Genomic DNA, 15,591 nt, shown 5'->3' with positions numbered 1-15,591 from the left:
GGCGGCGGCGCCTGCCCGGTCAGCCCGAGCAGCGGGCGCGGCGGCGGGCACTGCCGGGCAGAGCTTCCCGGCGTTCACCTGGCGGTGCGCTCCTGGGTAGCGCCGCAAAAGCAAGTCAGCGCTGCCAGATGCGCCCTCGCCCTCGTCCTCCGCCCCCTTCGTGTTAACAAATCCAGACGTTCTCCAGATCCGCGTGAGTCCTCAAGCTAGCCGGTCTCACCCAGATTTTAAAGAGGTTGACAGAAATCTCATTTTCTTCACCTAAATGCTGCTAGCAGTACTCGGCTCGTGAAGATAAGCGTGTTTTTCTGTTCGTCCCTTGTCTAGCAAAGAGGATTCGGTGTCTTAACCACAGGGGCCTGGAGCGTTAGACTTCTCACAGGGTTCCAATCCTCTGCACCTCATCTTTAGAGAGAGACTGCAGCTGGTCTTCTAGAGTCAAGGGTTGCTCCAGATCTGGGGCAATACCGCTCAGGGGGATCACAGTTTTTTCAGTAGTTCTCTGAAACCATGAGCTCAGTGCTTAGCTATAGAAGAAGGATGCAAGGAAGATAGGACACGCTTTTAAGTTTGTGTTGCTCCTGCTTCTTGAGTACTGTGTGAGGTTCAGGTACTTCTCTCCCAAAGAGAGAGAGAGGGGGGCCTGTGGAGCTGGAGAATAATGCAGGGAAAGACGGTCGGCATGAGCAGAGGAATGGCATGATTTCCACATGTGGAGCAGTTAAGTGGAGGAGGACTCTTCACCCTGGAAGAGAAGTGTCTCCCCTGACTAAGGGGAGAGAAGGCTGTGAAAGTATGACTGGCTTGAAGATGACAAATGGGAAACGAGTATTAAGTAAGGGTAGCGATAGTTACACACTGTAAAATTCATTACCATGGGACATACTGGATGCTGAAAGGTTACATGAGTTTAGAAAGCAAATGAAGGAAAACTCCTTTTGAGGGTCATTAGGTGCAGGAAACACCACTTCTGCTTCTGAAGTCCTTGAAGATGCTTTCCAGCTTCTGCTGTTCCCTAGACATCATTGTTGACCATTAATCAGAGCAGGATGAGGTGGACCTTTGGTCTGTCTCAGTACAGCTTTGTATATTCTCCTTTTTCCGTGGGAGGTAGTTTATTTCGCCACAGAAAAATACAGGTGGCAGAAATTTAAATAGTCTTGGAAAGCTGTAAGTCTTTTGAACACAGATCTTCAGCTCAGTAAGCTGTGTGTTCTGGGCAAGCCTACCTGAAGAGTGTAGGTTACTGTGAGCTTGCTGTGTTATGCTTCTTCCCACTGGCCGCGATTGGACATAAGGCACAGAACTAACTAGATTAATCTTTGGATTGACCCAGTACAGCAATCCTTACTGAGTTCTGCAGTATTTCTGGGCAGGCTTGGTTTTTGGTCACAGGTTCTTGGAAACAGATTAGGCAGAGGTACATCTGAGCCCAGCCTGCTCTGTGGGCTTTGTTTACTGTGTAAAAATCCTCACTGATGTGGCTTGGTTGGAGGCTTTCCAGTGTTCAGTAATCTCAGAGAAAGCAAATGCCTTTTCTGGTTTTAGTTGGTGTCAGGCATAATTTATGTAGTGCTGTAGGGTTTAAGTAACACCTTCTGCTCACATGTGTTTGAGTTTAAATTCATATTATTTAAAGATGTGATGACATTGGTTTTTTGTTAATAATGACTTTTAGAAAACCTGTTTAAAAGCATAAATGAGAAGAATAGTCTGGCTCTGTCCTCTTCAACAAAGCAGCTTCAAATTAACCTAATTTTTCTTAATAAATTGATTTGTGCACTGTGCTTTAAATGTAATATTAATTATATTTAAGTCTGAGCACTGGACTAACAGCCCGATATGTCTATTTCACACTCCACATTAATGTGAATTAATTTTAGAGGCAGTGGTGCTTATCGGTATCTACAAAGTTTGAATTGTCCCAAGACACAGAGACACCACAGGTAATTCTTCTGCACCACCTTTATGTATTAAAATGCTACAGCTGTTTGTTCTACAGGGGATTTTAAGAGTTGTTCCCTCTTATTCTTGGGTACTACATGTAAAACATTCTACAAATATTTCTTTGCCTCTTGAATGCTCATCTTTCGCATTTTGTTATTTGAAGGTTGAGGATCTTTAGCTGGTAAGTGTTAGAGTTTTTGTTGGGGTTTTTTTGCAAAATGGTTGTTTGCTGTTATTAACTGTGCATATTATGCCTGTTTTCTGTAGCAAGTAGTTGTTTCATGACTATGTCATAATGTGTTGTCAGTACTTGAAAAAGCAATTGCCTGATTATTCCACTTTTCTTTGTCTTTATCAGTTCTGTGCCAATGACCCTGAAGTGTTTGTCCAAGCAGCACTGTTAGCTCAGGATTATTGCGATGCCATAGACCTAAATTTGGGTTGCCCCCAAATGATTGCAAAGAGAGGTACGTGCAAATCTGAATCCTGGATAAACAGAGAAATGGCATGTTTCAAATGTGAATGTTGGCAGTAAAACATCAAGAGGACCAAATTAAGCCTGGGCTGGGGGGGGTGGCTGAAGTCAGACTTAGTTACACCTACTTTAACAGGTAATGCTTTGTAGTACCTAAAGCAAAAATTAGATATACTAATAATTAATTCCAACTTCTCTTGAGTGACAGCTCTTGTGTCTAGACTATTCTTCAGAAAAAGTATTTTTAGTAAGAGCTTGATTTTCTTTCTGATTTCAGTTGCTCAAACAGCCTAATTTTGCAAAGCTGCATTTAAAATTATATCATGCAGGCACTTAGCATCTCCTATTTCCTTGATACTTGCAGAGTTTATTCACATTAGTATATAAGAGGATAACACCTGCTGAATCCCTTAAAGATATTGCAAAGACAGTTATGTTTGAAAACCAGAACCAGTATTTGAAAATTTTGGATCAGTTAGGATGTTGAGGAAAGATTTGTTCAGTAACTGCCAATTCCTCTTTCAAAGACTAATAGGAAATATCAGTGGTGTATAGGGCTGTCATGCTTTAACCCCAGCCAGCAGCTGAGCACCATGCAGCCAGTCGCTCACTCACTTCCCCCCTGCCCAGTGGGATGGGGGAGAGAATCGGGAAAAAAAAGTAAAACCTGTGGGTTGAGATAAGAACAGTTTAGTAGAACAGAAAAGAAGAAAATGATAATGATAACGTTAATAAAATGGCAATACTAATAATAAAAGGATTGGCATATACAAGTGGTGCACAATGCAATTGCTCACCACCTGCTGACCAATGCCCAGTTAGTCCCTGAGCGGCAGTTCCCCCCAGTTCATATACTAAACATGACATCACATGGTCTGGAATACTACCCCTTTGGCCAGTTTGGGTCAGCTGCCCTGGTTGTGTCCCCTCACAGCTTCTTGTGCCCCTTCTTGCTGGCTTCTTGCTGGCTGGGCATGAGAAGCTGAAAAATCCTTGACTTTAGACTAAACATTACTTAGCAACAACTGAAAACATCAGTGTGTTATCAAGTTCTTCTCATACCGAACTCAAAACACAGCACTGTACCAGCTACTAGGAAGACAATTAACTCTATCCCAGCTGAAACCAGGACAAGGGCAAATGGATCTTTCAATCTGATCAGGTTTTATCTTGAAGGGAATTTTTAAGCACCTGGTATAAACCCCTAAAAGTTGGACTTTGAGCTGCCAGTGTCAACACACCAGCCTTAGGGAGTAGCAGTGAAAGTAGGGTGTGGGGATTCATTGTTTATCCTGTAAATCTAGGGTGGCATGGGGAACAGAATGATCCAACTCTTCCAGCTTGGGCAGGGCAGAGCAATCCTGTTTCTGCCAGTGAGGCATATGAGTGTCTCGATCTTTGCATGTGAACATTTATGAAAGTTGTATACTTCAGAATCTTACTCTTCTGTACAAGTCTGTCATATGCTATTTTATTATAGGTCACTATGGAGCATTTCTGCAAGAAGAGTGGGACCTTCTTCAGAGAATGAGTAAGTCTTTAGAGAGGTGTCACTTTAGAGAAGCTTCACTTTGAGAGGGAATGGGATGAACTCATCATTGAGAGGAGGTTTAGGGATTTGGCGGGTAAGGAGATACAGCATGTTTCTTTGAGAAGGGTTGTGTTGGGTTTGGTTTTTTCTTTTTTCTTTCTTACTGTATTCCAGTGGCACACTCAAGATACTTGGTGGTACCCCACTACAAACTCATACTAGATCTGCTAAAAGACTTCAGTACTTGAAACTGACTTTAGGTGAAAGTGAGTCAGTTAAGTCCCAGTCTAATGATGGCTTAGTGGCTCTCCAACTCTAGAAACAGCAGAACTCCCAGTGCCTTACTTTTTCACTTTGAAGTTCTCGGGTGCCAGGAGTTGTGTTTCTGCTTGAAGCCACAGTTGCCCTTTTCTGATCAATTCAGCATACTCTTTCTGTCCACACCATAGCAAGTTATGCCTCTCCTCCTAATTCGTGTAGGATGTTTTCAGGCTACCGGTAGCATAGTGAACAGTATCATTTTTTTTTTTTTAAGAAATATATTAGGAACTGATTTAAAAAGCAAGGTTTTGGTCATTGTGTAGAGCTGAGAATGTGCCTTCACTCCACTTCAAAGCAAGTGTCTGAACTGTGAAGTTAAAGAGTCTTCTGTTTGCATTCCCCGTGGTCCAGGGAATCTTGAATGATGTTTGGCACAAAGACACTGCTGAGAACCTGGAAAGATAAGACAGTGCTTCCCTGCCCAGCATGTAATGTGGTTGTCAGGGCACTTAGGAGTGAAAGATACAAATCAGAACAGCTTCAAGGTGAGAAGAGAACCCAGGTCATCTAGTTGGGTAAGAACCCAGGCTGTCTAGTAAGTGAATTAGGCTATTGTATAAAAGGTGGGCAAAGCTTCCTCTTCATCCTTCTCCCCCAGCCTTCTTTAAAATGATGGAGTACTCTTTTCTCCTTGCACCTGTATACACCTTGCTTACTTCTTTGAAAGGGTGATAGGAAGTAGCTATCATTAGAGCTCCTAGGATTTGGATTAGAAGACAGCAGGTGACTTCCTACATTAGACATCCAAGCTCTGGAAGAAAAGAGAATTTCAGGCATGCCACTGCTCAGTGTTTTCCTGTTGGTTGTCTTTGTTAGCTCTCTTTTTAGTAGTTTTCTGATTCCGTGCACTGTGTAAAGATTATGGGAGTTTAACATGGTGTTCTAGATTTCACCCTGACTGTGTAACCTACATTTACTGCTTAATTGGGTCCACAGCCTACCTCAGTTGATAAGCTTCTGCTTGCCATGGACAAGACTCTGCTTGTCACGATTATTTGAGTGATCATTTGGAAAGAAGCAAAGCATCTCTCATAAGAAAGGCGGACAAGCGAGTGTTAATGTTGTTGGCAGAGTAGGAGGAGTACAATAGCCTGTGATGATAGTAAACCTGTATCAATGATCAAGATTTGAGGGGGGTGGTTCCTTGAAAGTGAAGGTTTGATGCAGTGGAGAAGTTAGGGCTATTAAATGCTGACTATTTTGTGTCTTCTTGTTAGAATCCAGATTTTGTGCTTCATGTTTAACTATTACTTGATTAACCTATGCAATAAGGATCACAGAGGACATTGCTGATTGTTTTAAGCTGTGAGAACTGCATAGCATTAACTTTTCAGTCTTTTTCCATACCACACCCAGTATCAGATCTTGAGGACAGTAGGCACTTTTCATAGCATTGTGCAGCCCACTTACCTGTCTTTTCAATCTTTCCCAGTTTTACTGGCTAACGAGAAGCTCTCTGTTCCCATCACATGCAAAATCCGCGTTTTCCCAGAAATTGACAAGACAGTGAAGTATGCACAGATGCTGGAGAAAGCTGGCTGCCAGGTAAGGAGGCAGCTGCTCCCTGTACTGTTGCATTGGACACGTGTCTCTATGTAAAGCACCTGATGACCAGATCTTGGTGTACTGTGGAGATGAATAGGCTACATTGTTTTACAGACAGAGAAGATGGGATGCAGAGAAATTGTATGTATTTGCAGTCATAGGCAGCAGGTCAATAGTATGATATGGAAGGCATCATGATTTCAGAGTCTCTCTTATAATCACTGCATAGTGTGGTATCCTTCACTGTGGTTGAGCATCTCAGTCTAACATAGTGCTGCAGGAGGCAGTGTGAATGCATGAAATCCACAGGGCTGTAGAAAAAAACAGTATCAAAGATGACTACCACTAGTGAAGAAATAGGCAGCCTTCTAGGATTTAACTCCAGTTAAATTGGAAGAGACGGTCTGTAGTTAGAGCCAGTACTGAAAGTATTCGGGCCTTCTGCTGAGGAGTAAGCCAGATCAATATATCACAAATTCCAAAGTGAATCACAAATGGGAGCCAATGCAATAGGATATCTTTAGGTTCTCCCAAGACACGATCTTGTCATGCTGTGGAATAGCAGGCTGAAAGAAGCCCAAGACCATGCCATGGTAGGTGAGCTGCTGATACCTTTCTGTGATACCAAAGTCCCTGCACTGTTGAAATAGCAGTGGGAATTCAGCGGCATCCATGAAGTGTATGAGGTGAAGGGAAATTTTTGTCATTGCATTTGTTCCAGTGGTTCATACACATGAAGAGTAAATGTCACTTTGTGTTCTAGCTGCTGACTGTGCACGGCCGTACTAAAGAACAGAAAGGACCGCTTGCTGGTGTGGCATCTTGGGAGCACATTCAAGCTGTCAGGTTAGTGAGCAGTACCAATCTTAGTGCATTTCTGCTAACATGCTATGAAGGTAGATTTTAAGCAGAGTGTGCTCTGGCATTGAAGAGCAAATGAATTTATGTGACAGGAGTAGAATTTCTGGGTTGACTCTAATTTTCAATTTTATGCATCTGTTTTATTCACTGGTGTAGAAAAGCTGTAAGCATTCCTGTATTTGCAAATGGAAACATCCAGTGTCTCAGTGATGTGGAAGAATGTATCCGTAAGACAGGAGTGCATGGTGTCATGAGTGCAGGTAAAGAAAATAAACTTTTTACTCATAATAGACAAGAATACGAACTGTTTCTTACTCTCTTAGCAGCCCTATATACATTTATTCAAAGCTTACATCAGACTGACTTGGTGAACAGCTTTGATTGAAAGCTGAGTGGCCATTCTCTCTCCTCTTATACTGGCCATCTCTGACCAGGACCAGGAATCACTTAAGATTTGTGAGACTTGTTATGTTGGACTTGTAGTACCATTGAGTGGACAGCTCAAATCTAATTACTTGACAAAGGCATATTGGACTCCTGTTGTCCTGGAATATTTTCATGACATCGGTTAATCAATGGAATGGTTTTTGAGTGGATGTGGATGCAGTAAGTGCGTCTGCTGATTCATATTCCTGCAGATGGTTCATGTTGGGTTGGGACAAGAAAGAACTGGCATAACTTCCTACAGGAAGAGCTAGGATAGACATCAGAAAAAGCTTCCCATCACTCGCGCAGTTAAAGCAATAAAACATATTTTCGGGGGGGGGGGGTGGTTGTAGAATCTTATTTTTAGAAAATACTGGTTAACAAAAGGCTTGTGAAGCTAGTAGAGAAAAGCATAGTGAGAAGCAATATCTGTAAACTTAGGCCAGACAAATGTGAATACAGACATAAGGTGAGACACCCGTTATCCAAGTATTTAACCATTGGGCAACAAAAGCAGTGACTTCTGTATTTATTATCTTTTTACTGTCTTTGTGTCAAGATTGGATGCCTTTCTGGAAAATGAACTTTAATTACATATGAGCTATTTGGCTTAATTAAGAATTGTATAGTGAAATATAGTATCCTGAGGTCAGGCTAGAGTTTTATGGACCCTGTGTTCCTCTTTGTGAGTACATGAGTGATGTGTTTGTGACTGGCTAGTAGAATCACAACAGAGCTGATCAAGTTCCAGAGTCTAGGTTTTGTTTTCTGTTTCAATCCTGAAATGAAAGTTTGAGTATTTCTTTTCATTCCCTAGAAGGTAATCTTCATAACCCAGCCTTGTTTGAGGGCCGAAACCCATTGGTGTGGGAGATGGCTGAGGAGTATCTGGAGATAGTGCAGAAGTACCCTTGTCCATTGTCTTATGTTAGGGCTCATCTCTTCAAGCTCTGGCATCACACGTGAGTATCTCCAGAGAACTCTTAATGTTTTCAGGGCTCATCCTGCTTAACAAGTGTCTGGCTTTTCTGGACAAGGATTTGTTTGGCCAGAATTAGTATGCTGCAAAGTTTTCTCTCCTGGACTTGGCTGGAGAGGATGCTGGCTGAGGCCTTTACCCTTCACTGCATATCCGGGAAACAGGGCATGGGGAACGAACAAGTTACCACAAGATAAGCTAGGGCGTGAGCTCACAGCACATCAGCTACCATGTGGTAATTGCCCATATGCACACATGCACTTTATGGCAAACATGAGTTAACTAACTCCTTGTTCACTGTGAGGCAAGCTGTCTTGTGTTTATTGTGGAGTAAGAGCATGGCCATGGGCAGTTACTGAGGAGCAGCTGATGCACTGTACATTCATGTTAGCTTATCTCAAAGAAGTACCTTGGTTGTGTACCAAGTATTTATTTGGAAAAGAGGAGCAGATATGTGTGCTTTTCTCTGGACTTACAAGAAAGAAGATAAGCTTCTACCAAAGGCAAGTGCAGCAAGAAAAAGCTATTAAAAGCTTTTATAAAGACATTTTTAGTTGATCTCCTCAGTCTAGCAATAATGAATAAATATGACTTGATGTTTGGGATTTGCCTCAGGCTTCAAGTTTACCAGCAGCTGCGTGAAGAATTAGCAAAAGTGAAGACTCTAGAGGGCATTGTAGATGTCAACAGGGAGCTGAAACTACGATGCCAGGTACCAAGATGGGCCCTAATCTCCCAGAACAACACTGTCCACACTTGGTGGGAATTTACCATGTATGTCATGCAGTTGATGTCTGTTAGTCACTTCGTTGGAACTTTGTGGCTTATCAACCTCAATATTGGTAGTTTACTACAGTAGCAGCCCCTTAAGCCTGAACAGCTTTACATGAGATAAAGTTGATTTAGGAGTTACAAACCTGCTTCAATTCATCTGTCTTAGTAGAGTTTTTTTGCCTATATTTAACTGTCAGTAACTGTTAGTTTAAAATCCAATTTGTGGTTTCCTGGAGTTTGAAGTATTATTTAGAGTATTTCCTGAGAACTCAAGGTAAACTGACTGTAATTCTATGCTGCAGGAAGAAATAGCTAATCAGAAAGAAGGAGAAAAGCCAAAAGAAGGGTTGCCTTTTTTCCACTGGATCTGTCAGCCATACATCAGGCCAGGGTGAGTTATCTATTCTAACATGGACAGGTACCCATAGGCCTTTCCCACCCATACTATCAGTACAGAGCCATCCAGTTCTGTTCTAGGAGCTTACATTCATTTGAAAATAAGTGAATACTTTGGATTATTTTTATTCTGGTTTGGTTTTTTCCTGGTTACTGCTTTGTTCGGGGGATGTTGCTCATTATATGCATCTTCTCCTTTAGATCCTCCTCAGATTTCTCTCTCTGGAAAGTAAAAACCAAGAATTCCACTGCAGCTCAGAAAGAGAAGCTGATGAGCAACAAATATGCTACCTGACAGTACTTTATTGTTACATGTAACACGTATGTTGCTGGTAACTGCCAGGGTAGCAAAGATGGGAACTAACGTGTATTCGATAAAGGATGCTTATGTTGTATGGACAAGCTTTTCAGATACCTTATTCCCTTTCTGTTGTGAAAATTGGGCTGAAGAAAATCAGCATGTCAAGATTAATACTTAAGTAAATACTTAAGTAAAACCTGGGAATAACAGGTTAACAGGTGCCTCGTTAATTTAACTGGCCAACTTTCATTGACTTTCCAACTGATTTATCTGACAGTGTGTCTGTTATTAACAGCCAATGTTAACAAAAAAGTTAGATTTTTCTATTCCACGTCTAAAGTCAGTGACGCTTCCTTGTAATTTAGCCATGATAGAAAGGTTTACAGTTTACCCAGATTGCTGTAAACCAGAATAGTGGCCAGGGAACACCTACTTCTTCCCTTCAGCCAACTTACAATGATATTCACTGTTTCAGGCCAAAGGAGAGATGCAAGGAGAATGGAGCCAGTGGGACTGAAAAAGGGGTGCGAGGGAAACGTGCTCTGGAAGAGGAAGAAGATGGAAATTCTGAGCTTCTGTCAAAGAATAAACAAAAAAAGAAGTTAAGAAATCCAAATAAAAGCTTTGATCCATCTTTAAAACGTAAGTTCCATTTATTGGCATAAATGCATGGAAACTTGCTGATATCACATTTGATATAAATTGCCACTATTTATTTTCCTTGTTTATGTAGTTGTAGAAACTTCTTTAAGAGGGATTATCGGGAAATTTTGGTAGTAGGCAATGTGATTCAAATTATGTTCATTAGTAAAGAACACAAGGATCAAAGAAGTAGGTCACTGATCCACTATAAGCTTCTTTTTAAGATCAAAATGCTTTACAAACTAAATTGTGGCAGTCACTAGTATTTGAAATTGAAATTTCGCATGCATTTCAAGCAGATGTCCTCCTCTTTTACACTTAACTTGAGGATTAAAATTTTCTGTTTGGATTTAGCTTAGGGGCACTTAAGTCAAAAGTGTCTTTACCTTTGCACGGTTCTTTGAGGAACTGTATTTTTTATTTCAAAAAGAGTCTTTCTGGCTAGAAAAGTGCCAAGCTTTGATCCTGGTTTTTTTTTTTTTAATTTATTTCTTCCACATAAAAATACCATTGCTGAAATCAGGACACTCTCTCTCTTTCCAGCCAAATATGCGAAATGTGATCAATGTGGAAACCCTAAGGTAAGTCAGTGCATGTCCATTAAAGCATTTCCATTAAATGGAAATTAAATGACCATGCAGTGGTCAAGGGCTCAATGTCTGGATGGAGATCGGTGGAGTGGTGTCCCTGAGGGGTCCGTATTGGGACTAGGACTGTTTAATATCTTCACCAATGACATAGACAGTGGGATCGAGTGCACCCTAAGTGAGTTTGCAGACAACACCAAGCTGAGTGGTGCAGTTGACACACCTGAGGGATGGGATGCCATCCAGAGGGGCCTGGACAAGCTTAAGAAGCGGGCCAGTGTGAACCTCATGAGGTTCAACAAGGTCAAGTGCACAAGGTCCTGCACCTGGGTCAGGGCACCCCCCGGTATCGATACAGGCTGGGGGGTGAAGGGATTGAGACCAGCCCTGCAGAGAAGGACTTGGAGGTACTGATGGATGAAAAGCTGGACGTTAGCTGTCAATATGTGCTCACAGTCCAGAAAGCCAACCATATCCTGGGCTGCATCAGAAGAAGAGTGGCCAGCAGGTCAAAGGAGGTGATTCTGCCCCTCTGCTCTGGTAAGACCCCATGTGCAGTTCTGCGTCCAGCTCTGGGGTCCTCAGCACAGGAAAGACATGGACCTGCTGGAGAGGGTCCAGAGGAGGGCCACCAAAACAATCAGAGGGCTGGAACACCTCTGCTATGAGGAAAGGCTGAGAGAGTTGGGGTTCTTCAGCCAGGAGGAGACTCTGGGGAGACCTTATTGTGGCCTTTCAATACTTAAAGGGGGCTTATAAGAAAGATGGGGACAGGCTTTTTAGTAGGGCCTGTTGCAACAGGACAAGGGATAATGGCTTTAAACTAAAAGAGGGCAGATTCAGACAGGGTGGTGAAACACTGGAACAGGTTGCCCAGAGAGGTGGTAGATGCCCCATCCTTGGAAACATTCAAGGTCAGGTTGGATGGGGCTCTGAGCAGCCTAAACTAGTTGGAGATGTCCCTGGCCATGGCAGAGGCATTGGACTAGATGGTCTTGAAAGGTCCCTTCCAATCCAAACCATTCTGTGATTCTAAATCCTGAGGTAGGTCCATGCCAGGGTCCAGTAATGCATGCATACCAAGTCCTGATGATATGGGGGCGGGGCAGGTAAGTCTATACTTAGGCAAAGGCCTCTTAACTGTTAACTGTAACTAATCTCTCAGGTGAAGGTGCTGCACAAAAATCACTAACGTAGGTAGGTTTTTTGAGATCATTTGCCTGCCTTCCCAAAAAAAGTACAGTCTTACTGCTGCTGAGGTTATTTATTGCTAAGACAGTTGAGTGAGTTAGATGAACTTCCCAAGATCTCTTAACAACAAATCTCAAAATGTCCAGTAATTACCTATGTACATTCTACTGTGAAATTGAAAACCAAACCCCTTTTACTAGGGTTAGTGGTGGTGAGGTGTTTTACTGCAAGGATTGAGAATTTGAATAATTGGCATGGTTATTGGTGTACTAATACAAATACTTCAAACATCATCACCGTATAGTCTGTAGTGAGTGTGAGGCAGGAATCTGCATCTCTGTTTTTTTTGTTGGTTTTGGATATATGCCCTTCATCAGAACAAGAATGAGCACCTAGTCATAGCTCTGTTTTTGCTAGCAGATTAACATCAACTTTCACCACTAGCAATGTTAAACAAGCCAGCTGTTCTCCAGGTTGTGTATAGCATATATATTTGAAACTTTATATATGCAACTTCAAATATTTGATATTTGAAGAGTTAATTTTTTTTGTTTGTTTGGGTTTTTTTTGTTTGTTTTCTCTTGGGGAACATAGCTGTTTCCTTGACAGGGAGATGCTGCTGAGCTGAATGAGCAGAGTAGATTTATTGCTGCTAATATATCTGTGCATGCAGACATACAAGCAGGTGTAAGATGCAAGGAATAATTTTGTGTTCTAGCTGAAAAAGTACCATTACATCTGTGGGGGTGGGGAGACAGGGGCACATGCATGTAGTGTTGCTCTCTTTTGTAATGCTGTTACAGCACCTTAGACATACCAGCCAGCTGGGCCTCAGTTTGGAGCTGCAGCTACAGAAGAAAATGTTTTTCTTGCAGTGCTCATTATTAGGAAAACATTGAGCATTCATCTGGCCTGCTTTCAAATCCATCCTGTTTCATTGTTAATCCAGGTGACACAGCTTGGTGCATCAACCATGACTGTCTGAAGCTGGGCTTAGTCTCATTTTTGTTTTGTTCTTATATCATTGTAATGTTGCAGGCAGCCCTTGAAATCTTGGGACTGGGCCTGTAGTTTTGGTTGGTTTATTGTCATTGCCCCCCCAATTATATGTTTCTTAAGCTATGTCATGGAACGGAGGGAGAACAAAACAAAACAACAACAACAAAATTCAACCAAGGACTCCCTAAACATGAAGGAATTTTTAATTGGAGTGGAGGGAACAACAAAACCCCACTTTGCTAAATGATCACTAAGCCCCTGTAAGCCAAAGCACTATGTACACCTGGTCTCATATAGCCAAGTTGTCAACTATCCAACTCAATTGCTGCTGTCCCCTAAGGGTCATACGTTATATTTTAATATATACTCAGGTATATTTTAAGCTGCAAGTAGGGAAGTAACTGCTGTGGTAACATTTATTTTAGGCATAGCTACAGATGGTAGCAAGCATGTTGGGCACCATGCTTCACATACTGCTTTTGCTTTTGCAGAGACCTACAGCTATGGCAAGCTCACCTGCAACAAATGTCATGATGCTTGTTCCAAAGTGCTTATGGCACTTGCCTGCTTGTGTTCTGTAACTCAGGCTGCCCAATAGATTACTGATGTTGCACAAGTTGAATGTGGAAATTGTTTTGGTTTTCGTTCTTTATGTACAAACAGGTGATAGCTGGGGCTCCCCGCACCCATCCCCCCATGTAACATCAGCTCGCTCATCTTCATTGGACTGTGTGACTGCCTAATTTACAAGTTCATGGTTGTTTTTTTTTTCCTAAGGTCTGAATGTGCAGAGCTGTATTGTTGTTGCTTATTATAGTTAACAATTTTATTTTCACTGATACAAGCTTCTTTACAACTCCATCCCAATCCAGGGCAATAAATGTGTGTTTAACATGTGCCGAGGATGCTGCAAGAAAAGAGCATTCAAAGAGACAGCAGACTGTCCAGGTAAGTAAGTGGCACTGTCCTTACAAGTCATTGAGCAAATGTCTCATCTTCCGTCTATATTCATTACTTTAATCTTTGGTTTATGGGGTGGGGGGGTGGGGTGTTAAAATCTACGTACATAGCTGTCTAAAATTTTATAGTACAATTTTAAAAGCCTGCTCTTCCTTCTGTGTACGATATTTCTTCTTTTTCCAATGCCTTGGGATGCATATTTTCCAGACTATGAGGACCCATTCTTTATAACTATAACGAATGAGCTGTTCTGTTTACCAGTGCAGTCATCTCATTTCAGTTTGTTTTGTTTTGTTTGTTTTGGTTTTTTTTCCACATCCTTGCTTCTTCAGGTCATGGATTACTTTTTAAGACCAAATATGAAAAATCCCTTTCATGGCAGAGTAGTCAAAGAGTAATTCAAAACCCAGAGATCAGTCGGAGAGGAGATGTAGATGTGGGGGAGACTGCTGTACTGAAGGAGGCTGGTGACAGTGCAGTGTGAAGCTTTGGAAATGAATAGTTAAAGACTCCTGCCAGGCCTCTGCTTCCCTGGGCCAAAGAACATGCCGTCTCCAGCTCACCGTCAGCTGTGTGAACTTGTTCCACAGGTTTATTTTTAAGTTCTGGAAAAGTTTTATTTAAGTAAAAAGCTGCTTACTCAGGGAATTATCCTGCATTTGAAATAAAAAGGATGCAATTAAATTTCTCATTCTGTGTTTTAAGGACTGAAAATGCTGCATTTTGGGGTGGGGGCAACCTATGTAAGTTGCCATCATAATCTGCCTCTTGTATGTTCATTAGCCCTTCATGTCCTGTTTTTAATATTGGGGAATAAATGTCTTGTATTAGAACAGCCTTCTGGCACTAAAAAATAGCAATGTCAATTGAGTTCTTCACTAATAGAAAATGTGTCACATTTGTCTGAGTTTCAGCAGGCCATGTTTTCAATGCAGAAAGGAATCTAGCACTACTTTGAAAATGTGAATGTAAAACTATAAGATGTTGCTGTAACCACATTGTTGTATTCATAATTATTAGTTTTATATGGTGTGATAAAGCTTAATGGTCTCCCATGAGCCAAAGGTTAGGGTAAAATGAAGTCTCTATTTTAATAGAGAGGGTTGTCTGAAATTATGCACTAAGTCAGAACCAAGTCCATGAACCTTTCCCTGCTCAAAGTCTCATACTTAATTATATGATCATTCTTTCTCCTTCCCACCTGATAAATTCTGAGAAGTGTGTCAAAACCAGCTGCAGGTCTATACATGCAAGACCCCTACCAGGCTTTTACCCTTTTTCCCTGTGGGCTTTGTGTGTCTCCTAGGCCCTCAGTCAGTGTAGCCTTCCAGTGTTCAGTATGCTGTGAAGAATGTCAGCAGCCAAAAAAAAAAAGAATTTTTTTTAAATCAGCAATGGTATGCAGCTGTTTAAGAGACTGAAGAACTAGGAGTCAAGCCATACTGTCTTAAGCTAGAATAAATAAATAAAGCTTAGCTCAGCTTTGAGAATTTATCTCTCTGTGGTCTGTTTTCTGAATGCAGTTTACTTCACTGCATGCTTAGTGACCCTGCTCCATAGTATGCTGCCATTTCCTGCAGCTGCAGGCTGAGCATCTTTGCTGCAGAGTTGCTACCACCTTCTTAGCACATTAAAAGCAGCAGGCCTGTTAATGCT

At 41.7% G+C, this 15,591-nt stretch overlaps 1 protein-coding gene across 1 annotated transcript in view; it reads left to right on the top strand.

The window, feature by feature from the left end:
* The window catches only part of DUS1L (dihydrouridine synthase 1-like (S. cerevisiae)), a 15,847-nt gene extending 1,014 nt beyond the window's left edge, over nucleotides 1-14,833 (top strand). Inside the window, exons 3-15 of the mRNA XM_010568141.1 lie at nucleotides 101-193; nucleotides 2,306-2,414; nucleotides 3,903-3,953; nucleotides 5,707-5,819; nucleotides 6,583-6,665; nucleotides 6,837-6,940; nucleotides 7,924-8,068; nucleotides 8,701-8,797; nucleotides 9,162-9,250; nucleotides 10,032-10,198; nucleotides 10,742-10,779; nucleotides 13,848-13,923; nucleotides 14,268-14,833. Of these exons, the coding sequence (XP_010566443.1) occupies nucleotides 101-193; nucleotides 2,306-2,414; nucleotides 3,903-3,953; nucleotides 5,707-5,819; nucleotides 6,583-6,665; nucleotides 6,837-6,940; nucleotides 7,924-8,068; nucleotides 8,701-8,797; nucleotides 9,162-9,250; nucleotides 10,032-10,198; nucleotides 10,742-10,779; nucleotides 13,848-13,923; nucleotides 14,268-14,419 (1,317 nt within the window). The 3' untranslated portion in view covers nucleotides 14,420-14,833. The remainder of the gene's footprint in view (nucleotides 1-100; nucleotides 194-2,305; nucleotides 2,415-3,902; nucleotides 3,954-5,706; nucleotides 5,820-6,582; nucleotides 6,666-6,836; nucleotides 6,941-7,923; nucleotides 8,069-8,700; nucleotides 8,798-9,161; nucleotides 9,251-10,031; nucleotides 10,199-10,741; nucleotides 10,780-13,847; nucleotides 13,924-14,267) is intronic.
* Nucleotides 14,834-15,591: the final 758 nt, after the last annotated feature.

Source organism: Haliaeetus leucocephalus, unplaced genomic scaffold (genome assembly GCF_000737465.1).
Source record: "Haliaeetus leucocephalus isolate CR32 unplaced genomic scaffold, Haliaeetus_leucocephalus-4.0 Scaffold238, whole genome shotgun sequence".
Lineage (NCBI taxonomy): Eukaryota > Metazoa > Chordata > Aves > Accipitriformes > Accipitridae > Haliaeetus > Haliaeetus leucocephalus.
This window is presented reverse-complemented; position numbering and strand designations above follow the sequence as displayed.